This window comes from Oncorhynchus clarkii, chromosome 20 (genome assembly GCF_045791955.1).
Source record: "Oncorhynchus clarkii lewisi isolate Uvic-CL-2024 chromosome 20, UVic_Ocla_1.0, whole genome shotgun sequence".
NCBI classification, from domain to species: Eukaryota; Metazoa; Chordata; class Actinopteri; order Salmoniformes; family Salmonidae; genus Oncorhynchus; species Oncorhynchus clarkii.
The window spans coordinates 12,833,752-12,860,768 of NC_092166.1; the positions used below are offsets into that span (position 1 = coordinate 12,833,752).

A 27,017-nucleotide genomic window follows, 5' to 3' on the forward strand; every position below is an offset into this window, starting at 1 on the left:
GGTAAACTGAATTGAGAAAGGTAAACTGAATTGAGAAAGGTAAACTGAATTGAAAAAGGTAAACTGAATTGAGAAAGGTAAACTGAATTGGGAAAGGTAAACTGAACTGAAAAAGGTAAACTGAATTGAAAAAGGTAAACTGAATTGAAAAAGGTAAACTGAATTGAAAAAGGTAAACTGAATTGAGAAAGGTAAACTGAATTGAGAAAGGTAAACTGAGTTGAAAAAGGTAAACTGAATTGAGAAAGGTAAACTGAATTGAAAAAGGTAAACTGAATTGAGAAAGGTAAACCGATGAAAAAAACTTCTTACCAGGGACATTAATTTGTTTTACCCTGTTCCATCAGGAACCATAAATGACAGTTATTGTATTATTGTAATATAACCTCCCGTACAGTAAGGGGATGTGACATTTACAGTAGTGCTCAATGGTGGAAGAACAAAGATGCCACTAGAATGAGAGCTTGAGTAACTCACTCGTTTGCAGAGTTGTGTGTCCATCATGAAGTTGTGGACATGCTTCTCAGCCTTGGTCAACTCCAACTTCCTGGCTACCACGGCGACCACCAGTGCAGTGCAGCCAGCTCCCTATTGGTCAGAAACATAGTCAGGCCCAGAAATGAAATAATGTGAAGGGTGACTGTTGAGTTGAGTTATTGTATTAATAGTGAGGTGACTGCTTGGAGGGAAACATTTCAAGATGTTGAGCTGCTCTAGAATAAAGCAACAAGTTGAAGAAATAGATGTCAGATTTAAAACATGGCTGTTTCATGGGAATAATATGTCTATTAGTCTGCATGAAACACACACAAAAGAAATGCATTTCCAATGACAAGTAACATACCATGATCCCTGTAAGCAGACATACGCCTTTCCCACAGTACGTGTTAGGTACCATGTCTCCGTAGCCAATGGAGAGGAAGGTAATAGAGATGAGCCACATGGCTCCCAGGAAGTTACTGGTCACTTCCTGTGTGTCATGATACCTAAAGTAAGGAAGAGAGAAACAGAGGAAGATACACATCAGTGACACCCGATACTGTAAAGGAAACCTGAGCATGCTGGAGAGGTTGTGAACTAACAGAGGTGGTTGAAGAAGAAAGAAATGACATGTGCATAGTGTTTCACCTTCCGTCATGCCTGCACTACACATCTAAAAAGCACCCAATCCATGTTGGAAACAACATGGTGAAACGTTATGAAGTTGTGCCGTCACATTCCAATATACTGTAGCTGTTCAGTCAATGCTCTGTGGTAAATGAAGATACACATTCAGTCATTCAATGAGTAGCCAAATGAAAATGATATGGAAGGGAAAACACAATTGATTTCAATAATCCTTTTAAAGAATCTAATTAAATGCTGATGGCGGTTTGAGAATTCTCCACAGCAAAACACTGAACATTTACTGTATGTATCAGTGTCTATTAAACGACTTGAGACGATGGATGATATCAATTGAGAAGCATTTAAAAATAGACATGAATCCAGACATACATCTCCTACTCATTAGCATAGCAATTAAAATATTATGGAAGATGATTGGAATAAAGAAAGTGACATACATTAAGTTATGCAGCTATGCATTTAAGCGTTATGAGAACCGCAGGCAATTGATCTTTTAAGTTTGAGTCTTACAGGATTTGAATCCAAACTAATCACTGGAAATCTAAAATACTATAACCACTTTGATCAGCACTCATCCCCAACAGATTCTGAATCAATGCACCCAAATCATTTGCATTTGCTCTTACAAGAGAGGAAAATATATTTGACCATCAGCATCATTTTGTTTAAAGAAAGGAGAGTGTCAATTCTCATTTCTTACAGCACAATGGGGGAAAAACTACTTTGGATCTGTAATGTGAAGAGTTTGAACTACCCCAACAAAGGTTTGGTTATGAACATCAGCCCTTCAAAATGTATCACTTCATTTCATCATTCTGTTTGCTGAAAATGGCAGAAAACCATGCGATAGCCAATGCCCCTTAAAACACAACGTCTAAACGGGACCCTTGCGACGTCCCAACTGACTTCACCCCATTGAAGTTGACATTTAAAGGGGTTAAGGTAAGGATTAAGGTTAGTGTTTAGGGTAGGGACATCCCAAGGATACATGATAGCACTAACCCTAAAACCACAGCAGATAGATAAAAAAAACACCACCTCAAATGTCAACATTGATGATGACATTACCATCCCCTTTGCATTGTGGGATAAAGTCCCAAAATTAACCCATCCAGCCCAACCCTACCTTTCTTTACATACTACATCCCTGATTGGCTAAGGTGCTGTCTAGGAGGAGTCATAATACTGAGGCGCATTGTTCAGCTTGATTACTAATAGCTCTCAAAAGTACACAGGATGACTATTAAGGATAAAGAGGATGACATTTCTGCTCCCAGAGATTTTCTTTGAAAGGGATCCTTGTTAAAACAATTAGGAATATGCTAATGACTTGCTTATCCAGCAGTGACCCAGCATGTGGAATAAAAATATCCGGAACAATTTAATCTAATCAATGCAGAAATACAGTTTGTAACACCTGGGGTAGATGAACCAAGTTTGGAACTCTTGAACATTCTTGAAAATCTCCTCCTAGACAGATCACTTTCTTTAAGGAACAAACTGTGCATTCAGCAGTTGTTGCTGAACTCTGATGTCTTTAAAAGAAAACTCCATTCAAAAACGATCTTTTGGTATTTCTATCTTTAGTCCACTGATGATCAGTCGCAAAATGTTTTGCATAGCAACAGTCAAGATGCTAGACTTTCAAGAAGCTCAATATACAGTGTGTCACCAGTCAGTTAAGAACAAATTCTTATTTTCAATGACAGCCTAGGAACAGTGGGTTAACTGCCTTGTTCAGAAAGACAGATTTTTACCTTGTCAGCTCGGGGCTTCGATCTTGCAACCTTTGGGTTACAAGTCTAACGCTCTAATCACTAGGCTCCCTGCCGCCCCAATCATGATGATCCAAAATGCATTATACGATGTGGCTGGTGACACTTTGCTTCTTGAAAGTCCAATAGCTTGAAAACTTGACTGTTGACATGCAAAACATTTTAGGACTGTATCAACAGTGGTCTAATTAAAGAAATACAGAAAGACGGTTTTTGAGTGGATTCTTCCTTCACGTCAACTCTGCTTTCATGCTCAATGTCAGGAAAAACAACATGATCCTTTTTTCCTCAGAGTCAATAGTGTGGGTTCAAGCGACTCTATGGCATGCAAAAAAGCACGTCGATACAATACCATGCAGGCATTAAAAATATGTTTGCATCCTGCATGCTGAAAAGCCAGTATATTGAGAGCAAAGAGAGCGACGACAAAGTGAAAACCATCCTTGACAAATATCACAATATTGTCAAGTGGATGGGGGTTGAATATTTATACAAACAGTCTCTTATCTGTACGCTGGAGACCAGTAAAAACACATTAAGAAGCTCAATGTTTTTGACTTCCCTTCTCTTTCACCTGGATTGTTAGGGCTGGATTCAATCCGTATCGTGGAAGTGTGGCGGAAAATGTGTGTTAAAATGTAAATGTAAAGCCCGACATATGCAGCGTTTACCATGAATGCAGTCTCCACGAGGGAGGGAACATTGCCTTTAAATTTCAATCGAGCTATAACGTGATACTTCTGCGATACGCACTGAATCCAGAATCGTTAGCCTTCAATAGCATCCTCTCTGACAAGGCTTAGAGAAAGGGGGACAACACTATAGTGACTAATTTGCTAATTTTAGACAATCTGTGACTAAAACAGGCAAATACATGAGTCATTTCAGATCACTAACTCTGTGACAGAACCTGGTGGAAGTCGTTTCTGTCAACATATTACACTGCTTCTTATTTTATCCTCTGATTCATGTGAACTTAAGTGGTAAAGAAAGAGGTGAAATATGTCCTGAAAGTTAGTTGCTTCTACAGTTGTGTTAATTGCTTATTGTATCATGATGAGTTCCACTCAATCACTGGCTTCATCGGGGTTGGGGAAAAATCTGGTTTACACACTGGAACTATCTCAAATTGCATGGTTGCTCTTGACGGCACCAATTACGCCTTTGTAGGAGGAGTACTTTAAGTGCCGTAGTGTCCAAATGATTCTAGGCTGGTGAAAGCGATTAGAGCACGACAATGCTAGAGGTTTGTTTTCCATTTCCACAATGGTGTAACATTGCAGTGTATGGTTTCCCTGTATCACCATGTATTTGCTTAAAGAACACTCTTATTGTGACTCTCTACATGTATGACTGGACATGGTTTGGTGTGGAAGTTTTGTTTTTAGATGCGTACAAAACTGTAGATAGGTTTTCCCCCAAATTCTTGAATCTTGAAGAAGACTCAGACAAATGTCCATAGACTACAGTGATATGGGCACTAGAAGCTACGGATGCAGAGCCAGTCGATGGCATTTTGAAGCTCTCAATATACTGTGTAGAGTGTTGGCATAGCATGGACAAGAGCTGGCACCACTTTCGACCTAGTGTGAGACCAGAGGAATTGTCTGAAATAAAATGTCTCCCACCCTTGCAAAATCATCCCATAGAAGTAGGCTTTGTGTTGTAGACATGTCATTGTTTGTAAGATCGCTCCCTCAAAAAATTCTGTGTTCCCTTACTTTGTCAGCAACTCTATTTGCAAGTATGCACAGATGAGAGCACTAGACCTAAATTACTCCTTCCAGAAAGGGCTTTAATGTGTGCTAGACTACAGGAATGCCACTTGATTCACAGTGTTGAAAACAACCTAACCGGTGACACATTGCAATCTATCTACCGCATCAGCCAACACAAGAGAGACCATTGAAGAATGTCAACATCATAAACAAGTCACTGTTCTGGGTGGTATTGAAGTTCACAACTCACCCCTGTGCGTCCTGTGTGACTCAGTTGATAGAGCATGTCGCTTGCAAAGCCAAGGTTGTGGGTTTGATTCCCATGGAGGACCAGCACAAAAAAAAGTATGAAAATATATGCACTCACTACTGTAAGTCACTCTGGATAAAAGCATCTGCTAAATGACTCAAATGTAATGGGAATTGGTTAAAATGCAGTGATGCTTTTTTCCTCTTCATTAAACCCTGGCCATCTCTTCATGTCATCTGGTCTTTAACCCTGGCCATCCCTTAATGTCATCTGGTCTTTAACCCTGGCCATCTCTTCATGTCATCTGGTCTTTAACCCTGGCCATCTCTTCATCTCATCTGGTCTTTAACCCTGGCCATCCCTTAATGTCATCTGGTCTTTAACCCTGGCCATCCCTTAATGTCATCTGGTCTTTAACCCTGGCCATCCCTTAATGTCATCTGGTCTTTAACCCTGGCCATCCCTTAATGTCATCTGGTCTTTAACCCTGGCCATCTCTTCATGTCATCTGGTCTTTAACCCTGGCCATCTCTTCATGTCATCTGGTCTTTAACCCTGGCCATCTCTTCATGTCATCTGGTCTTTAACCCTGGCCATCCCTTAATGTCATCTGGTCTTTAACCCTGGCCAACCCTTAATGTCATCTGGTCTTTAACCCTGGCCATCCCTTAATGTCATCTGGTCTTTAACCCTGGCCATCCCTTAATGTCATCTGGTCTTTAACCCTGGCCATCCCTTAATGTCATCTGGTCTTTAACCCTGGCCATCTCTTCATGTCATCTGGTCTTTAACCCTGGCCATCTCTTCATGTCATCTGGTCTTTAACCCTGGCCATCTCTTCATGTCATCTGGTCTTTAACCCTGGCCATCTCTTCATGTCATCTGGTCTTTAACCCTGGCCATCCCTTAATGTCATCTGGTCTTTAACCCTGGCCATCTCTTCATGTCATCTGGTCTTTAACCCTGGCCATCTCTTTATGTCTTCTGGTCTTTAACCCTGGCCATCTCTTCATGTCATCTGGTCTTTAACCCTGGCCATCTCTTCATGTCATCTGGTCTTTAACCCTAGCCATCTCTTCATGTCATCTGGTCTTTAACCCTGGCCATCTCTTCATGTCACCTGTTCTTTAACCCTGGCCATCTCTTCATGTCATCTGGTCTTTAACCCTGGCCATCTCTTCATGCCATCTGGTCTTTAACCCTGGCCATCTCTTCATGTCATCTGGTCTTTAACCCTGGCCATCTCCCCCAGAATTCTTTATCTCCGTCTCTCACCGTATGTGGATGAGCTCATGCAAGAAACAGATGGTTTGTCCCAGGGACATACAGTGGCAATGCCTGACAATGTGTCTTCTAAGCCAGGACTTCCCAAACTCGGTCCTGGGGCCCCCCTGGGTACATGTTTTGTTTTTTGCCCTAGCACTACACAGATTTGAATACCCTGGTCTATGCTGTATATTATAGGTTGAAGCTTAAGCTTTAGATTTTGGGAAGGACCGAGTTTGGGAAATCCTGACCTAAGCTATTTGAGGAATGAAATCAAAATGACATGAGTATTCTGAATCTTCCAAACCCTGTTGTCAGTCGTGGTACTAAAAAGTAACAGAAACATTTGCCAAAAACATTGGTTGGAAAGAATTGTTAGAGATATCAATAACTGTTACCTTTAAAGACAACAGTATATAGGAGTAGACAGTACTGTTACCTTTAAAGACAACAGTATATAGGAGTAGACAATACTGTTACCTTTAAAGACAACAGTATATAGGAGTAGACAATACTGCCAAATAAAGTATTATTTGTTCCTTGAATGGAATGCTGCATGCAAGTCTGATTAAACCTGACATTTAGAAAAACTGGTTTAACCAGTTATTGAGAACGCAATACTGTATATTGAGCAGCAAGCAGTATTTTTATTAGTATTGCCCTGAGCAGGCAAATTGTTGGACAGGCTAATTTGCTCCTAATATAAGCCACTGCAGTGGAAAGAACATTAAAAGGGGACTTTTATATGCCTTAGCTTGTCCATGTACTAACAACAGTCTTTTCTACAGGAATTCATCATATCAAGCAAACTCATCGTAGCACATTAAAGGCATTTTAACAAGTCTCCTTGATTTAAATGAGAATTTGAGCAATGGTAGAGATTATTTTGGGACAAATTTGTTGAAATGTAAGAGGGGAGGGTGTCCGAGGCGGTAAACATACAGATAGGATTAAACTCAACTGGGGATGACCTAATTAAAAAAACTGCAGACCTAATTGTGCTCGCGTCATCCAGCCAAAATGCAAAGCAAGCACTCCAAATGGATTCTAGCAAACATGTCGAGTCAAGATAAAAGTCTATCTTTTCATGATCATTTACTGAACAAAATGGTAATAACATGTATTTGAAACGAAGTCTCACAATATGACGCAAGCGATACAAGTCGTAGCACAGCCAACGCAACCAAAAATAGCACAAATAAAAGTATCAGGTGTCAGAAGACATAACACAGAACTTCCCTACAGGATATCTCCTTCAAACAGCCTTGTGGACTCTTTCGTATAGCCTTATAGCCTCAAAAGCTTTATTTGATGAACGTCAACATCATCGTGTTCCGGGACTTTGTTAGGTCATGCTTGTCCATTGTCAGTAATAACTACTGTATGGAATATCAACAGGCATGAAGAATACAGTGTGGAGGTATACTCCAGTGGTACACAAGATACAACTCAAACTCTGCTTGAAGGTCTACATGACCTTTCACACAGACACTAATGTGGGATTTACACAAAACTTTTAGTTGTGGTGAAAGTTCAAGCGCACAAGTATCTCTGGTTAGGATTCCGCTCTACATGAAGCTGTGTACTGTGTCTTCCGGTCAAGTGACAACAACACACACATGATATCGGTCAGTAACCGGCCAGAAAACTCAACCCTGTTAATCTGTGATGAGGGAAAGTCTCTTAACTTTCCAAAGCTTGTTACATGGCCAGAGTTCCCCAGGAAGACCGGGGTGAGAAACGACTGTCTCATGTAACCTCGAAAAAAAAAAAAGAGTTTAGTTTCAGAGCGAGAGAGAGAGTTAGAGAGAGGAGATAGGACCGGAGGGGGGACAGGCAAGGCATGCAAGTGTATCTGAGTTCTGACTGGATTAGGCCTGCTGGTTATGAATAAGGAAAGATAAATAAGTGGGGGAGGGGATGAGGAAAAACTGCAAGCATGCCACGTTAGATGGGTACAGTAGTAGGAAATCTGCAAAGCATCATGACGCAAAAGAGGAGGTGTTTGATAAGAACACCAAAAGACTGAGGATCTTCAATAAAGTAGGGGAGCTCTGGAGCTGTATCAAGGGGGCAGTGACCAGCATTGCTTCCCTCTACTGTACCATCAGGGTTCCTGCCAACTCCGCCACTCAGCCAACCACCCCTCCTGTCCCCTCCACCCACCATGTGTCTTTCATTCGCCCGTCTATTCCAGACAGACTCCGTGCTCGTCCAATCTCACACCGTTCTGCCCTTTGGCTCAGGAGCGTGGTCAATGTAACAGTGCATCAGCAGATTCATTTCCAAACTCACGCACAGCACTTTGGAAAACCAAGCGCCTCTTTTTTTGAGTGTGTTGGAGTGATGGGATCGAGAGCAGTAAACATGAAGACTCCCATGCTGTTTCATTGTTTACCACGGATCGAGAGCAGTAAACATGAAGACTCCCATGCTGTTTCATTGTTTACCACGGATCGAGAGCAGTAAACATGAAGACTCCCATGCTGTTTCATTGTTTACCACGGATCGAGAGCAGTAAACATGAAGACTCCCATGCTGTTTCATTGTTTACCACGGATCGAGAGCAGTAAACATGAAGACTCCCATGCTGTTTCATTGTTTACCACGGATCGAGAGCAGTAAACATGAAGACTCCCATGCTGTTTCATTGTTTACCACAGGTGAGAACTCAATCCATGTTATGAAACTTCAAACTGGAGACACTGCATTTGCCTTGAAGAAACAAACTCCTCATGACTCAATTTTGGAAACTGTGCTAGAACGGATAGCAACACCCTCACTATTCATCATCCTAGCTGAAGAGCCTTTCGTGAAACACTTCCGGGTTAATGGGGTTATAATAATATGGTTAAATGTTAGAAATTTGGTTAAAAAAAAATCTAAATCGAGCTTAAATCCACATTAACGACTTTGTACCAGACAAATGACTTGATATTTGTTTTCTCCTCAAATAAGCACGGATGTTTTGTATGAATATGTATCTCAGATTAAATTCCTTTGCCACGTCTTGAGCAAACTGAATCAGCTGGCAGAAGTGACAAAAGCCTGTAGAATACCTAACGATTACGACATCATTCAATCAATTATTCGAGGGGAGACACATAATGGAATGGTAATGTGCGAGAACACAAAGGACTAAAAAGCTTTTGTTCCTCAGCAAATCTTGGAAGTAGATGCTGAAAAGAGTGGGCACATTATGGATCTATAACAATTACATAAGGAAGAGGAATGAAAAAAGACAATTGCCCTCAGGCTTGCTGGTGAAGGTGACTTGAAGGAGCTGCTCCATTTTAGCACAAACTCCTTCCTCCTCCTCTTCCTCCTCCTCCTTTTTGCTACCACAAAACAGTTTAGAAAGAGACGCTTGGTTCAAAGTGCTGCTCAAATCATAGGTTTCGCCTCCTAGCCACTGAATGTCTTTTTCTTTGTTGACATATTTTGGGGGTTTTGAGGATGGGTGCCACATTCATGCCGACTAAGGGGCGAATACCTAGTCCCCCTTTGCCTTACTCTGTTTGGAAAGGATAGCAGTTTTTTGGGGGGGGGCTGCCCCTCGCCCAATCCCACCCCCATCCCTCACCCACTCAGGGCAGCAGTGGCGCCAGCTCGGTGCAAAATGATAGGTTTTCCACGGCTAGAGAGCGAGGACTCACATGGTATCCCTATGGAGCAGCATAGTGGGGAAATAGAAAGTACAACATAACATTATAGACACTCACACACACACACACACTCACACGACACACAAACACTTACCCAAACACACGGAAACATGTTATTTTCAAATGAAACCATAACTGGACTGCCTTATATTGCATGCACTGCTGCGGACTAGTTTGGCACGGAGCGTGTGGTGGGCATATCATCTATCCTGACCCCATTAGCCACTCTAGATATTTCATGGTGTTGACTCCAGCCGCATGTTGCGTCCAAGTACCATAGACATCCGACTGTAGAGCTTGGTTACATTTCCCTGTGGTTCTATGGTTTTCCTTTGTAATGTTGAAAGATTACCAGACAGATACAACACCAACAATGTCATCCATACGTTCTATTCATGCTTTTCACAGTATTTGGTAACACCTGTATCTTTCATGGTTAAATCTAAGACAGGAAAAAAAACAGTGTGTCCATCCTTGTGACGGTATCACTTTAAGGCTTTATGCAAGTACCTTAAGCAATACACTATTCATTCCTGTAGGCTTGATGAACAGAGTGTTCTTTTGAATGTGTGCCAACAAACTATTTGGTGAAGTTGGATTCGAGTTGCACCTCACGCTACTTCTTTTCCATTTCATGTGGAGGTGGAGCCTAAGGTCAAACACTGTTTTCTCTGCTGGTCCTTACGTGGCTCCAGGGTGTAGGGGGAAGTGGTTAGTGAGGGGTTAAGAGAGCAAGGAAGTATGAGATGGAAAGGGAGGAAATAAAAAGCAAGCAAAACGTAAGAGAGCAACTCACCGTCTGACTGACTGAAAGATTGGCAGCGAGCGTTCCTGTTGACTGATTTGACTGTTTGACTTTTTGACTTTACAGCCCTTTTGTCATAACGAAGTATTACAGGAGCTGACGTCAACCCATCCCACCTCCCTCAGCCCCTACACACCAAAGAAGACAACTTAACATCAAAGTAATGATAAACTTGTAATTGGTCTGAAAAAGCGTGCTCTTCCCTGCCTCCTCCCTTTACTCTGAAATCTGTGAGAATCCCCACCGCCCCCTTGAGAAAAAGCCTGATGTGAACGGGGATCCTTGGGGCTGCTCAGCATTACCAAAACAAACCATTCAGCAAACAAACAATTAGACACTCATGAATTATGGAAAAGCTGCTAAAATAGCATTAAAACAAGGAATAGGGACTCGTGGAGTGATCGCTGAGCTAATGAAACCCCTTTTTTTTTACCCAGGCAGTGGTGTGTGTGGGGGTACGACACATCAAGACATTACTTTGGGCTGGTGAGCATGAACAGAACACGACAACACAAATGGACACAGATAACAGAAAGCGGGAAGGAATGAGAGAGAGAAGGGGGAATGAAAGAGAGAGAGAGAAGGGGAAGGAGAGAGACAGAAGTGGGGAGGGAGGGAGCGAGAGAAAGGGGGGTACGGAGGGGGAGAGAGAGAGAAGTGAGGGAGAGAGAGAGAGAGAAATAGGGGGGTATGGAGGGGGAAAGAGAGAGAAGAGAAGGAGGGAGAGAGGGGGGTACGGAGGAGGAAAGAGAGAGAAGTGGGGGAGGGAGAGAGAGAGAGAAGTGGGGGAGGGAGAGAGAGAAGGTGAGAGAGAGAGAGAGGGGGGAGAAGGGGGAAGGAGGGAGAGAGAGAGAAGGAGGGAGGAAGAAGGGAGAGAGAGAGAAGGGGGAAGGAGGGAGAGAGAGAGAAAGAGGGAGGGAAGTGGAGAGAGAGAGAAGGGGGAAGAGGGAGAGAAGGAGAAGGGGGAAGGGGGAGCGAGAGAGAGAAGGGGGGAGTGCCGACACACACAGTGCACAACGATGGGGGCATGCGTTTCTGTGGCGATTGGCTGGGTTTTTCCCTCTTTAGGGAACTCCCTAGCCGTTTACCTCTCGCAGACTCGCACCGTCCAGGCGGCGATGATCCAGGAGGAGATGCTGAAGACCAGCAGCACGGTGCCGGGGCAGATGGTCATGAGCGTCTTCATGACGAAGCGCGTGTTGAAGTTGATCTTGTTGAGGGCGCCGATGCTGCGCGACGAGGCGTCTGTGAAGAGCTTGCTGTGCAGCAGCATGACGCGGCCGATCAGGTAGAGCCTGAGGAACATGGGGATGGAGAGGATGATGTCCACGTCGGCGTTGGCCGTCGACGGCGTGTAGGTGAAGGCGATCCGCGCCGTCCACGTGAAGCGGTAATGGCCCGGGATGGGGTGGATGGCGCACACTAGCAGCTCCAGCACGATGAAGAAGATGCGCTCGTACGTCATGGCTATCCTCCAGTCGTCTGCCCCATTGTCCACCATAAACAGCTGCGGAAAAAGCAAAAAGTAGCTTAGTTATGCGTTATTTTACAGACTTTACCTACTTTATTTTAAAGTAGTTATACACTTTATTTTACAGTCTGTAGTACATACTCTGCTGTTCTATCTCGTGTGTAATGATGTTCAAGATGTCAGAGAGAAAAAAACAGTGTTGGTTGTTTGAAGTAACCTCTTTGTTGTTATATTGCAAACAGACACGGCAGTTTCACCACTGTGGATTACAGCTTTAATAGATGCCACTCTTCACATTTTAAAGAGCCTTAAAAAAAAGTACCAGTTATTTCAGTCATTTTCTGTAAATATCATAATATAAATCAGCTGAATTAGGACTGTAAAGTACCCAATTGAGTTGACCTGTTTAAATGTTGAATACTTTTTAAAAAAATCATCAATAACGGGCATCATCACACTCAATAATCAAACTAAATTTTTAAGCAATTCAGGCAATCACCACACCAGCCCATAAATTATAACAATGAAATGTTATTTCCTGCCAAATTGTTGCATTATTTCGACTCACCTGGATTTCCCGGGCATGGTACATTATTATAAGACCAAGCAATATAACAGTGGAAAGGCTGATAAGGCATTTCAGTGCAAATGAGTACGAAGATTCCTGTAGTGAGAGACAGACACACAATAAATATAGTTTAGAGATACAGTGATATTGAGGAGAAATATAAATATATCAAATAAATTAAGAATATTTATTGACGATTACATAGTATGTGCAACCTATGTTGACTTTCAGAGGAGGGGTCATACCTGGGCCTCACCTCAGAACTGTACATGTAAAAGCATTAATAGAAGAAATCTTCAACTTAGATTTTTGTTGTTGTTGTGTGAAATAATTTAGGCAGTCTTCATGGTGGGTAAAACATGTGGATTTTAGAAATATTGTTGGATGGAGCGAACAAGACCAAAATTAATCCATCTAACTTCTATCTTCCAAAAAAGTTTCCCTCTGCAGTGAACGTAGCTAGTAGGAGGGAGAGGAACACTGACAATGAAAACACCACATATTATCAGCTTAAAACGAGAGAGCTGAGGAAAGGGGTTTGAACTAAAAACAACAGCACCACAAAGTGTTGTCTCAAATCACGACAGTAGCAGGAAGTAAAGGTCAAACATTGGCTCTAAACAGTACACAAACTATTTATACATCAAACCCACCACTAGGTATTTTCAATCTAATAGTAGCCTAGATGCAGAAACCGAGCAGTTATGTTGTGCATCTTCTACAGTAGCGTTAGAAGGAAGCAACCCACCGTGAGAGGTGCAAGTGATGAATTGATCGTTTGGACGCTAGAGCTGCAACGCCTATAAAGGGGTCATAGATCTTTGGAATAAGGACCTGCACTACTACTAAAAAGTGATTTGATGAATCAGCTGTAATAATGGTGGGGAGTAAAACATGTTATACAATGATGGGGGGGTTGTAATCACAATCCTGACAACAGCGACAAAAAAAACAATAGGAATCATTGTAAATAATTGGCAGGGGCGATTGTAAAAGCTGCCCATTGCTATGTTGTCAAGGCCCGCGGACGACCAAGTCATTGTAAATGGATATTGATATGCTCTCTTGGGGTGGGGTCAAGTAAGTATGCATTACAATACGAGCCATTACACTGATCATGCAGCCACAATATATAGTAACAGGCGGGGAGAAAATTAGCGAATGTATTTTTAGCAATCAACTAGATTGCTTTGCCCCTCAGGTCTCTGGCACCACTCAAGACCCTATAATGTCTGAAATTGTTTTGAGAAGTCCCCTGTGAAATAACATTGAGAAAAACCAATTAATCCACCTGACAGATGTATAAGGTTTTTTCAGTCCCCAAAAGCTCACTCCCTTTAACACATCAACCCCCCACCACACCTTTTTAAGGGTTGGGAAAAATCTTGACTGACTCACATGTCCATGTGATGTGACATGCAAGATGAAAAATGACTCGTCCTTATTGTAGCACATTCTATATGGTAGGACTGCTGTGTCACTCAGGGATCAGTTCAATTTAAACTCAGACCAACACGACAATTAATCTAAATTTACTACAAAATGTGGTTAAAAGAAACCTTATAGACACCTACAGTGGGGCAAAAAAGTATTTAGTCAGCCACCAATTGTGCAAGTTCTCCCACTTAAAAAGATGAGAGAGGCCTGTAATTTTCATCATAGGTACACTTCAACTATGACAGACAGAATGAGAAAAAAAATCCAGAAAATCACATTGTAGGATTTTTAATGAATTTATTTGCAAATTATGGTGGAAAATAAGTATTTGGTCAATAACAAAAGTTTATCTCAATACTTTGTTATATACCCTTTGTTGGCAATGACAGAGGTCAAACGTTTTCTGTAAGTCTTCACAAGGTTTTCACACACTGTTGCTGGTATTTTGGCCCATTCCTCCAGATCTCCTCTAGAGCAGTGATGTTTTGGGGCTGTTGCTGGGCAACACAGACTTTCAACTCCCTCCAAAGATGTTCTATGGGGTTGAGATCTGGAGACTGGCTAGGCCACTCCAGGACCTTGAAATGCTTCTTACGAAGCCACTCCTTTGTTGCCCGGGCGGTGTGTTTGGGATCATTGTCATGCTGAAAGACCCAGCCACATTTCATCTTCAATGCCCTTGCTGATGGAAGGAGGTTTTCCCTCAAAATCTCATGATACATGGCCCCATTCATTCTTTCCTTTACACGGATCAGTCGTCCTGGTCCCTTTGCAGAAAAACAGCCCCAGAGCATGATGTTTCCACCCCCATGCTTCACAGTAAGTATGGTGTTCTTTGGATGCAATTCAGCATTCTTTGTCCTCCAAACACGACGAGTTGAGTTTTTACCAAAAAGTTATATTTTGGTTTCATCTGACCATATGACATTCTCCCAATCTTCTTCTGGATCATCCAAATGCTCTCTAGCAAACTTCAGACGGGCCTGGACATGTACTTGCTTAAGCAGGGGGACACGTCTGGCACTGCAGGATTTGAGTCCCTGGCGGCGTAGTGTGTTACTGATGGTAGGCTTTGTTACTTTGGTCCCAGCTCTCTGCAGGTCCTTCACTAGGTCCCCCCGTGTGGTTCTGGGATTTTTGCTCACCGTTCTTGTGATCATTTTGACCCCACGGGGTGAGATCTTGTGTGGAGCTCCAGATCGAGGGAAATTATCAGTGGTCTTGTATGTCTTCCATTTCCTAATAATTGCTCCCACAGTTGATTTCTTCAAACCAAGCTGCTTACCTATTTCAGATTCAGTCTTCCCAGCCTGGTGTGGGTCTACAATTTTGTTTCTGGTGTCCTTTGACAGCTCTTTGGTCTTGGCCATAGTGGAGTTTGGAGTGTGACTGTTTGAGGTTGTGGACAGGTGTCTTTTATACTGATAACAAGTTCAAACAGGTGCCATTAATACAGGTAACGAGTGGAGGACAGAGGAGCCTCTTAAAGAAGAAGTTACAGGTCTGTGAGAGCCATAAATCTTGCTTGTTTGTAGGTGACCAAATACTTATTTTCCACCATAATTTGCAAATAAATTCATAAAAAATCCTACAATGTGATTTTCTGGATTTTTTTTATTCTAATTTTGTCTGTCATAGTTGAAGTGTACCTATGATGAAAATTACAGGCCTCTCTCATCTTTTTAAGTGGGAGAACATGCACAATTGGTGGCTGACTAAATACTTTTTTGCCCCACTGTATATGCAATATTGAATTTAACAATTCAAATAAATGTGTAGAATTGGCTGGACTTAACCAAAACATTGCTGCTCAATCTTACTTGACCTCATGCAGTTGTAAAAAATTCAGTAGCCGTTCCAGCTATTACTTAGGCCAATCATTGCTGGCTCGTTGCATTGACTATGTGGTGACGCTAGCCAACAGTGCAGTCTTGTAAACATTGGGGCCAAACCTTTCCCTAAGTGCACTGTGACAAATGTTTGGTACAGAAAGCACTGCCCAAATCCAAATTGATTGGCTGATGGAGCTAATGATAGGTCAGGGAGTCGTGACCAGGTCGTGGCGACCCTGAAATGACAACAGCCTGCCGCCATGTTGGGTTGTCCTGACACTCCCACGTGCTGGTCAGAGATAATGTCCGACACTTTGAAGCAGCTCTCTGATTGGGCAGCGTTGTGTTTGGCTGCAGGGCAGGCTTCAAAGTGACTCTCAAAATACCAGCAGCAGCCTAGTGAAAACAGTCCTTTGGCCAAGCTCTGACATTTTTCATTGTCATTCTACTTACACAAATATCTCTGAAGTTCACCATGTGTTCACCATGTTTAACATGACTTCCTATCTAAACATAGCATACTCATAGTCGTTATTCACGTCATAAACAAGTATGGGGGAAAACAATTGCCGTTTGCCATCTGCAGCCATTAAACATAGCCTAGATTTACGTAGTAATAACTTCAAAACTAAATCATTTCTGGGGGAGCTCTCATAGCATTACAATGTTGTTTTGATTATTGCTTGAACAGTTGCTAAGATTACATTTGGTTGTGATAGTTGCAAAGATCCTATTTTTGGATGCAGCAGTTGGCTAGAATGCTAATGCTCATTGACATTTTACTGGTTGAATTTGAAGTGTTTAAGTGTAATGCAGTTGATTTGCGAGGATGACACAAACAATATATTAAGCAGGACATTCATACATTACAATCCAATTAGAATTTAAAAGTAGTGTGAAATGCATTCATAAGCAACATGAGGCTTTTTTTGCTGCCGGTCTATGAGAACTCCCTCGTGTTTTCCCGACTCAGAGAATTTCAGCATTGGAGTTATTCAACAAACAAAAAGACCACCCACACTAATTACCTTGCCGTAAACTCCCCAGGACAGTTCAGTCTCAGTCACCATGACGACGATCCCGAACATTCCAAAGATGAGGGCGTAGTCACTGAGTCTCTTCCGTTTCTCAAAGAGCGCCCTCCGGTGGCCGAGCCTATAGCCAATGTCCTTGTTCTTCTTCACAGGAGCACCGTTTCCGTCCCTGACCAGGCTCTCGTTGGACGCCTTGCTGGGGTCCTCGCCGTTGCCCTTTGATACCACCACCTCCAGGCCGGAGCTGTGCAACGTCTGGAGGGGCTGCGTCTCCGAGTCGAGCTCTGCTAGGTTGCGCCGCGACGACGCCAGGCTGCCCAGTGGTCTCACTACGCCGCCATTGTACTTGCAGGTGTTCATGGCTATCTGAGGGAGTCGGCCGCTGCTCTCGGAGAGGCAGGGCTTGGATCCAGCATGGCTCAGCTTCTTCTGCTCAGTGGTTGCCTGGCAACAAAAACACAAGAGGTTGTTAGAGAAACAAACCACCAATCAGTCTGGTGTCAGAGAATGGGAGGAGCACCTTTCCTTTATAACTTCAATTTGACTAATGTCCCATGGACCGGAGCCGGTCCACAAACCAGAAGCACGAACCAGAAACACTGCCCTGCACTAAATCAGTGCAATTTCTGTGTTGTGTGTTCTGTTGTACATCGCACTCATATCAGCTGTCCCTCAAGAAAAGCGCATCCACATCTGCAGGGCAAAAGCACATGAATAATTAATGGAGATGAATGTATAAATAAAGCCATATAACTAATAGTGGACCCTACAAAGTGCAGAAAATGTCCTCTTTGCGCAGCACAAATTTAGTCATGAAAGATTAATGTGCTGCGTGACCTTGTTTCCTGTTAAAGAAACACTCTTTCCTGCAGAGCCCAGAGATGGGGTGTCCAAAAAGACGGAGTGACTGAGTGAGTGATGCTTCTATAATCAGAGAAGCAGGAAAAACTGAATCAAGAGTTTCTGCAAGAGGAAAACAAGAACATTCTTTACTCAAAGATGTGTCTTCATCTCCTCTCTGTGTATCAAAAACTGCATCTAAATTAAAGAGGGATCCTGCTCAGCCCTCTCTGTGCCTTCCCGTGTGGCTCAGTTGGTAAAGCATGACATTTGCCACTCCAGAATTGTGGGTTTGATTCCCACAGGGGACTTATAAGAGAAAGTATGAAAATATATGCACTCACACTACTGTAAATCACTCTGGATAAGAGCATCTGCTAAATGACTCAAATGTAAATCCTTGATCCAGAGTGTGATTGTATTGCAGTGCAGGTTCAAGGAGAGGTGAAAATTTAATTTGGTGAGGAACTGAGGAGTTCCACGGACCTTGGAAGTGTAGAGGCATGTACAATGGTAGTTGAGTGTGCATTCCAGTGGCATCTCCACAGCTCTTCTGGGACTTCACTTAGATTATCATAATGGCTTGTTAAACTTCACATGGAACAGTGCATTTTCTGAAATAACGGGGGGTGTTTGACAACACTGCCTTTCATTTGGCTTGAGTGAGCTCCCTAATGCCTCTAAATGTGTTCGGAAATAAACTCTGATTCCCCATAATGAAAATGTACTACAGTAAGTCCGGCCCCACTGACACTATCTGCTGACGCAGACCAGACCAGACCAGACCAGACCAGACTAAAGGTTAAGGATTAGAGGGAACCACAGTGTTCTAATCCTCTTTACTCTTTTAAATAGCTTCATGATCGGAGCCATTAAGACCCTCTCTGTGAAACATATCTCAGATAGTGGCGCATTCCTACTATAAACGCAGCACCAATAAAGGTTGCTTGAAAGATCTTAAACTTCATTTGATATTAGCACCTCTCCTTTCGCTTACAAAGGTGGGACGATCACAGTTCCCTAGCGATGGCTATTTGTCATCATTAATTCCCCCGATAAAATTACCATTCATGTGTTTTATTTCATGAAAATAAAACACAATGACAAAGATTGTCATTTAAAGCAATCGATCAAAGCAAATAGACATGACTTGACTGGCGTATCAGACCAAGGGAAGTCAACTAAAAGCAGCCATGGCAGGTTATTCCAATAACATAATGAACAGGATTGATGGAGAGAGATGGGAGATGGAAGAATGCACTTCTGCCCTTGGCTTTGGTCTCCATTTCTGACCATTATCCTGCAGACTCTCTTGGTGGTTGAAAATGTACCACTGACTGCTGACTGACTGACTGACTGCTAGATGGGGGTGTCCATATCGTCTAGGAGACAGCACAAGAGAAATACAAGAAGGTAAGATGGAGGTACAGGTAATACATAACCTTTTTCTGCAGGAAAATCTCACATGGATATCCCTAAAGAGCTCACACTGTACCTTCCTCACAACACATAATATACAGTTTTACATTTTAACTACTCATTCTCTATTGTGATGCGTTTCATTTTGGTGAATTTACCATGCATTTCAGTTAATCGTATTTGACTTACAAACAGAATAAACAAAACATATGATGCATTTAATAATATCCACTTAAAACCACACTCTTTGCCTTGCTGAGGGTGCTCTTTCCTGTTTCTCACCCCCGACAATAATTCTGCGTCCCAATGGCACCCTATACCCTGTATAGTGGACTGAATGAGGAATAGGGTGCCATTGGGACACAAAGTGTTCCATGGGGGGCACAACAGGCCGCAGTTGACCTTGTCCGCTGATCCTCCTTCAGGAGGAGACACAGGATGGCTGTCTGCCCCGGCGAACGCTTCAATTTCATTCTGAATGGCACACAGCATGAAATGGAGCCTCCTAATCAAATTGAAAAGCCACAGTGCAGAACAGTTTAAATGAAGCACTGCAACTCTCTGCCTATCTCCTCCTCTAACTCCCTCTCTCTCTCTCTCTCTCTCTCTCTCCCTTCCTCCATCCCTCCCTCCTTTACTCATCCCTTTAACCAGCTCCAATCTAATAGAAGACCCCACTCCTTTACTCATCCCTTTAACCGGCTGCAATCTAATAGAATACCCCCCTCCTTTACTCGTCCCTTTAACCGGCTCCAATCTAATAGAATACCCCCCTCCTTTACTCATCCCTTTAACCGGCTCCAATCTAATAGAATACCCCCTTCTTTACTCATCCCTTTAACCAGCTCCAATCTAAAAGAATACCCCCTCCTTTACTCATCCCTTTAACCGGCTCCAATCTAATAGAATGCCCCCTCCTTTACTCATCCCTTTAACCGGCTCCAATCTAATAGAATGCCCCCTCCTTTACTCATCCCTTTAACCGGCTCCAATCTAATAGAATACCCCCTCCTTTACTCATCCCTTTAACCGGCTCCAATCTAATAGAATACCCCCTCCTTTACTCATCCCTTTAACCAGCTCCAATCTAATAGAATACCCCCTCCTTTACTCATCCCTTTAACCGGCTCCAATCTAATAGAATGCCCCTCCTTTACTCATCCCTTTAACCGGCTCCAATCTAATAGAATGCCCCTCCTTTACTCATCCCTTTAACCGGCTCCAATCTAATAGAATACCCCCTCCTTTACTCATCCCTTTAACCAGCTCCAATCTAATAGAATACCCCCTCCTTTACTCATCCCTTTAACCGGCTCCAATCTAATAGAATGCCCCCTCCTTTACTCATCCCTTTAACCGGCTCCAATCTAATAGAATACCCCCTCCTTTACTCATCCCTTTAACCGGCTCCAATCTAATAGAATGCCCCCTCCTTTACTCATCCCTTTAACCGGCTCCAATCTAATAGAATACCCCCTCCTTTACTCATCCCTTTAACCAGCTCCAATCTAATAGAATACCCCCTCCTTTACTCATCCCTTTAACCGGCTCCAATCTAATAGAATGCCCCCTCCTTTACTCATCCCTTTAACCGGCTCCAATCTAATAGAATACCCCCTCCTTTACTCATCCCTTTAACCAGCTCCAATCTAATAGAATACCCCCTCCTTTACTCATCCCTTTAACCGGCTCCAATCTAATAGAATGCCCCCTCCTTTACTCATCCCTTTAACCGGCTCCAATCTAATAGAATACCCCCTCCTTTACTCATCCCTTTAACCGGCTCCAATCTAATAGAATGCCCCCTCCTTTACTCATCCCTTTAACCGGCTCCAATCTAATAGAATACCCCCTCCTTTACTCATCCCTTTAACCAGCTCCAATCTAATAGAATACCCCCTCCTTTACTCATCCCTTTAACCGGCTCCAATCTAATAGAATGCCCCCTCCTTTACTCATCCCTTTAACCGGCTCCAATCTAATAGAATACCCCCTCCTTTACTCGTCCCTTTAACCGGCTCCAATCTAATAGAAGACAAGTAAATAGGGACAAATACCCCCCTCCTTTACTCATCCCTTTAACCGGCTCCAATCTAATAGAAGACCCCCCTCCTTTACTCATCCCTTTAACCTGTGTAAAAGCCAACCTGTGTGTGTGTGGGTTTGTGTGTGTGTGTGCATAAGCGTGTGTGTGTGTGTGTGTGTGTGTGTGTGTGTGTGTGTGTGTGTGTGTGTGTGTGTGTGTGTGTGTGTGTGTGTGTGTGTGTGTGTGTGTGTGTGTGTGTGTGTGTGTGCGTGCGTGCGTGCGTGTGTGTGTGTGTGTGTGCCTGCCTGCCTGCCTGCCTGCTGTGTGTGGCTGCATAATATGTGTATTCGGACATGTGGCACATGTGTGGAGGGGGCCAACTCATACAGAGAAAATGGAGGGACACGAGGGGGGGTGGAGAGAGGGAAGGAAATAAAGAGAGGACAGACCCCTGGGGACCTCCTCAGCCTGCCCCTGTTGAGAAGGAGAGCTATAGGCTATAGCTGACGGTTTGTCATGTTGTCATATTTCTGTGACAGGCGAGCAGGCACCAGGGCTGTTCAACCCAACCAACAGGGCCAGCCAGGATCTCTGTATGTCTTACTAATAAACATGTAGTAAAACACCACCACCCATTCAACTATGCCTGTCTATGTGGCCTTGAAAATGGTCTAAGGAAAGGTGTGAACGTACTTTGATAGACAGTATAACAACGACGTTTCAATGTAAACGGTGCGACCAATTGCTTATAGAATCCTTCCTGTGTACTACACTGTATGTACAGTGTACACGGTAAACAGCATAGCCTCATGGTTAACTAATATATACTGAACAAAAATATAAACGCAACATGTAAAGTGTTGGTCCCATGTTTCATGAGCTGAAACAAAACATCCCAGAAATGTTCCATACTTACAAGGAGTATTTTAGTCTGTAATGAAGCCCTTTTGTGGGGAAAATCTCATTCTGATTGGCTGGGCCTGGCTCCACAGTGGGTGGGCTTATGCCCTCCCAGGCCCACCATGGCTGCGCCTATGCCCTCCCAGCCCTGTCATGTGAAATCCCCAGCCCAGTCGTGTGAAATCCCCAGGCCAGTCATGTCAAATCCCCAGCCCAGTCGTGTCAAATCCCCAGCCCAGTCGTGTCAAATCCCCAGCCCAGTCGTGTCAAATCCCCAGCCCAGTCGTGTCAAATCCCCAGCCCAGTCGTGTCAAATCCCCAGCCCAGTCGTGTCAAATCCCCAGCCCAGTCGTGTGAAATCCCCAGGCCAGTCATGTCAAATCCCCAGCCCAGTCGTGTCAAATCCCCAGCCCAGTCGTGTGAAATCCCCAGCCCAGTCGTGTCAAATCCCCAGCCCAGTCGTGTGAAATCCCCAGCCCAGTCATGTGACATCCCCAGCCCAGTCATGTGACATCCCCAGCCCAGTCATGTGACATCCCCAGCCCAGTCATGTGACATCCCCAGCCCAGTCATGTGACATCCCCAGCCCAGTCATGTGACATCCCCAGCCTAGTCATGTCAAATCAATTGACTGACTTCCTTGTATGAACTGTAACTCAGATAAACAGTGGAAATTGTTGCACATCGCGTTTATATTTTAGTTCAGTATATTTGTAGTCTTTCTAAGAAAGTACAATCCCATGTACAACAGTCAGCATGCATTTCCCCGAAGAAAAGACAACCCAGTAGGGGTTTTCCTCCGTGGAATCAGTATGGTTCGCCTTTTGAGCAAATCCTGTGGCTAAAATGACTGCAGTTTGATAACAGGCACAATTACAGGCTTCCTGAAGCGGCATTATCATCCCCCTTGTCTCCTCTGAGATGAAAAGAAAAATGAATTATGTCCAAAACAAGAAGAAGAAAAAAACAACAGAGACGACAAGACAGGTATACTGCCCGTGTTGAAGGGTCATTGTTCGAGCTAATAATGCACTGGGCGTTCAGCAGCATCACAATAGTGCACTAATTAGGACACATAAAGCTGTCCCCTTGAAAGGAGACACAGACTCTTAGAAAAAAAGGTGCTAGAGTATCTAGAACCTAAAAGGGTTCTTCGGCCGTCCCCATTGGAGAACCCTTTGAAGAATATTTTTGGTTCCAGGTAGAACCCTTTCTTCTAAGAGTGATCAGAGTGTTCAAACTAAAGGTTGTGGGACTCTCTTGGGAGAAATATACAGTAGGAACTCATTAGTAGCATGTCTTACTTTATCAATTCCAGACAATTCAGAGAATGATTTGGAATTCAGTTCTCGTTTTCTAAAATTGTCCATAGATCTATGAGGTGTTCTCATGAAGTCATGAATTGAAATTTTACGGAATTTCCTGGAAGTTATCATTGACTTGACTCCCTGAATTTGTTGATAAGTTGATTACGACATACGTGCTGAACACATTCAGAGAGTCAAGTCAACGATAAATCTAAACATAGATAATGCTGGTGCATACTACCCGGGTATTATTAGTGTTTAGTACCCGGGTATTGTTAGTATGCACTACCAATACCCGGGTATTAGTAGTTGTGTGTACTACCTGGTAATTAGTCATGCGTACTATCTGGGTATAACTCGTGCAGACTAATACCCGGGTATTAGTCATGGGTACTACCCGGATATTAGTCGTGCGTACTAATACCCAGGTATCAGTCGTGCGTGCTAACACCCGGGTATTAGTAGTTGTGCGTACTACCTGGGAATTAGTCATGTGTACTACCAGGGTATTAGTTGTGCGTACTAATACACAGGTATTAGTCGTGCATACTGCCCTGGTATTAGCCGCGTGTTCTACCCGGGTATTAGTAATGCATAGTACCCAGGTATTAGAAATCATGCGTACTACCCAGGTATTAGAAGTCGTGTGTACTATCCGGGTTTTAGAAGTCATGTTCACTACCCGGGTAGTAGTTGTGCATACTAAAACCCAGGTAGTATTGTGCGTGGGTGCTACCCGGGTATTAGTACATCACCCACGAAGCATTGTTACCCATCGCTCCACAAAAGCCGCGGGTCTCAGAGTAAGTGACGTCACTGATTGAAACGCTATTTAGCGCGCACCACCACTAACTAAGCTAGCCGTTTCACATCCGTTACACGTGCTAACACGGTATTAGTTGTGAGTGCTAACATGGTATTAGTTGTGCGTGCTAACACGGTATTAGTTGTGCGTGCTAACACGGTATTAGTTGTGCGTGCTAACACGGTATTAGTTGTGTGTGCTACCCAGGTATTAGTTGTGTGTGCTACCTGGGTATTAGTTGTGCGTGCTAACATGGTATTAGTTGTGCGTGCTAACACGGTATTAGTTGTGCGTGCTAACACGGTATTAGTTGTGCGTGCTAACATGGTATTAGTTGTGCGTGCTAACACGGTATTAGTTGTGCGTGCTAACACGGTATTAGTTGTGCGTGCTAACACGGTATTAGTTGTGTGTGCTAACATGGTATTAGTTGTGTGTGCTACCCGGGTATTAGTTGTGTGTGCTACCCAGGTATTAGTTGTGTGTGCTACCCGGGTATTAGTTGTGTGTGCTACCCGGGTATTAGTTGTGTGTGCTACCCGGGTATTAGTTGTGTGTGCTACCCGGGTATTAGTTGTGGTTGCTACCTGGGTATTAGTTGTGTGTGCTACCCAGGTATTAGTTGTGGTTGCTACCCGGGTATTAGTTGTGTGTGCTACCCAGGTATTAGTTGTGGGTGCTACCCCAGGTATTAGTTGTGTGTGCTACCCGGGTATTAGTTGTGGTTGCTACCCGGGTATTAGTTGTGTGTGCTACCCAGGTATTAGTTGTGGGTGCTACCCGGGTATTAGTTGTGTGTGCTACCCAGGTATTAGTTGTGGGTGCTACCCGGGTATTAGTACATAATGCTTCACAGCTCTAGACTGGCTGGCAGATTTGCAATGGTCCTCACAAAATGTGGAATTTTAATGTGACAGAATGTGACAAAAAAAAATCCTGACTTTTCTCACCAAACTAAACATTGATGTGTGACTCCAATCCTAGTATAATTTAGTCTTGCTGTTGAATATGCAAATGCAACGAGGCCAGCATTCTAATGTTCTGCTTATCCTGTCTAGCACGTTCCTCTTTACTAATCTTTGCTATTGGCCCATTCCCCTCCATAGAATGCAATTACCTCTTGATTACTTGATTGATGCTAGATTGTTGTATATATTCTAGATTAGGTGGAATACCCTACTAATACACACACATGAACACTAACATTCTCTCCCAGCGTGTCCCTCTGTTTTCGCAGTAGGAGTCGGCCCCCCTCCACGCATGCACGCACACACACACACACACACACACACACACACACACTTTAAACCAGTAAAGGCCCCTCTGTTTTCAAATGTACAACATTTGCCGACTCATTAGACTACATCATCCTATTATGCAGCCTTTGACTATTTGACTATTCATGACTATTTGACATCATAGGGACAAACAGTCATACATTTTACTCTGAGGTTATCAAAACAGGCAATAAATACTCTTTCATTGGTGCAGTCAGTGCTTGATTTGGGCAGGAGATCACCGGAGCTGAGTACCGGCACCTCAAATGTTCTACTGCTTAAGCTCCTATTCCTCTTATAGAATATTAGCTCAACAGTATATAAAACAGTACCGGAACCTATTTCAGTACTGGGTGCAATCACACGACTTTGTCTCACAGCACTGAACTTACTGTCTCAGAACGCAACTTCAGTAGTCATTTTGAGCCTCCACTAAATTCCGACAGAGGCCGAAACATCAATAGCAGGCAGTGCCCAGCACAACCTATAACATAGGATGGATCATTACCATAACAACCTATAGCATAGGATGGATCATTACCATAACAACCTATAGCATAGGATGGATCATTACCATAACAACCTATAGCATAGGATGGATCATTACCAAACTCAGAAAAGATTGACTGGAGAATTTTGTGGATATCCAGCCTTACATTTATTATATGAAAAGGACAAGAAAACAGAGTTTTAGTTTGGAGAGGGAAAGAGGGAGAGAGAGAGAGAGAGAAGAAAAAAAAGAGAGAGAGACAGCAATGCAAAGAGCAATGGATTAACGTGGAGATTAGACCCAGGTTGTACTAAGTGCTTCACACCTGTTTTTGTGGTAGGCTTTACCCTAATGCTTTATTCCTTCTTGTAACATTAGTTCTACCATTTTCACCTTTATGTTAAATTCTCTTGGGGAAAAGACAGCTGCAAACCTTGTTCCTGGTGCAACTGTAACCACCTTCATAGTACATCGAGACCCTACCCAGGAAATGACCGCTATACCTCAGAATCCCGGTGGAAAATGACGGGAAAACACAAGACAAAACAAGATATCTGTCCTTCAGGTCTATTCTAAGAGAAAGCCCTTAGGACATGTGACGTAGCGTGGCTCTGACTCAGGCAGCACCCAGTAGAACCCCCCCCCGCACTGCCCAGACACTTACAGTCAGTACACTAACACACTATACTACTCGCATAACCTGTGTTGTTTTGATTTTGGGAGCCCCAAATATAATAGAATCCCTATATTCTCCATAGGATTCTCCCAATGCCCGGCAATTACGTCCGACTTTCTACAAAGTTCTGGGAATTGCGCTCACAGTGGCCAGATACAGTTTGCTTCTATGATGTGTTTTTAATTGTAATACAATTCATTGCTGCTGTTTTTAATGCCCTCGGGCTCCTTTAGTGTACATTTATTATTTAAAAAGGTTTTTCACTTGAGAAGAGAAAAGAGAGAAATAGGATGGAGGTGGTTATGAAATGGACACCCCCGGAACTAGC

The 27,017-nt window shown here is 43.3% G+C and overlaps 1 protein-coding gene across 1 annotated transcript in view; it reads right to left on the minus strand.

The window, feature by feature from the left end:
* Nucleotides 1–27,017, minus strand: part of LOC139375927 (small conductance calcium-activated potassium channel protein 2-like) — a 51,561-nt gene that overhangs the window by 12,619 nt on the left and 11,925 nt on the right. The window contains exons 2-6 of the mRNA XM_071117895.1: nt 16,944–17,393; nt 12,647–12,742; nt 11,696–12,114; nt 845–986; nt 478–588 (exon numbers count right to left, since the gene is read on the minus strand). Coding sequence (XP_070973996.1) covers nt 478–588; nt 845–986; nt 11,696–12,114; nt 12,647–12,742; nt 16,944–17,393 — 1,218 coding nt within the window. The remainder of the gene's footprint in view (nt 1–477; nt 589–844; nt 987–11,695; nt 12,115–12,646; nt 12,743–16,943; nt 17,394–27,017) is intronic.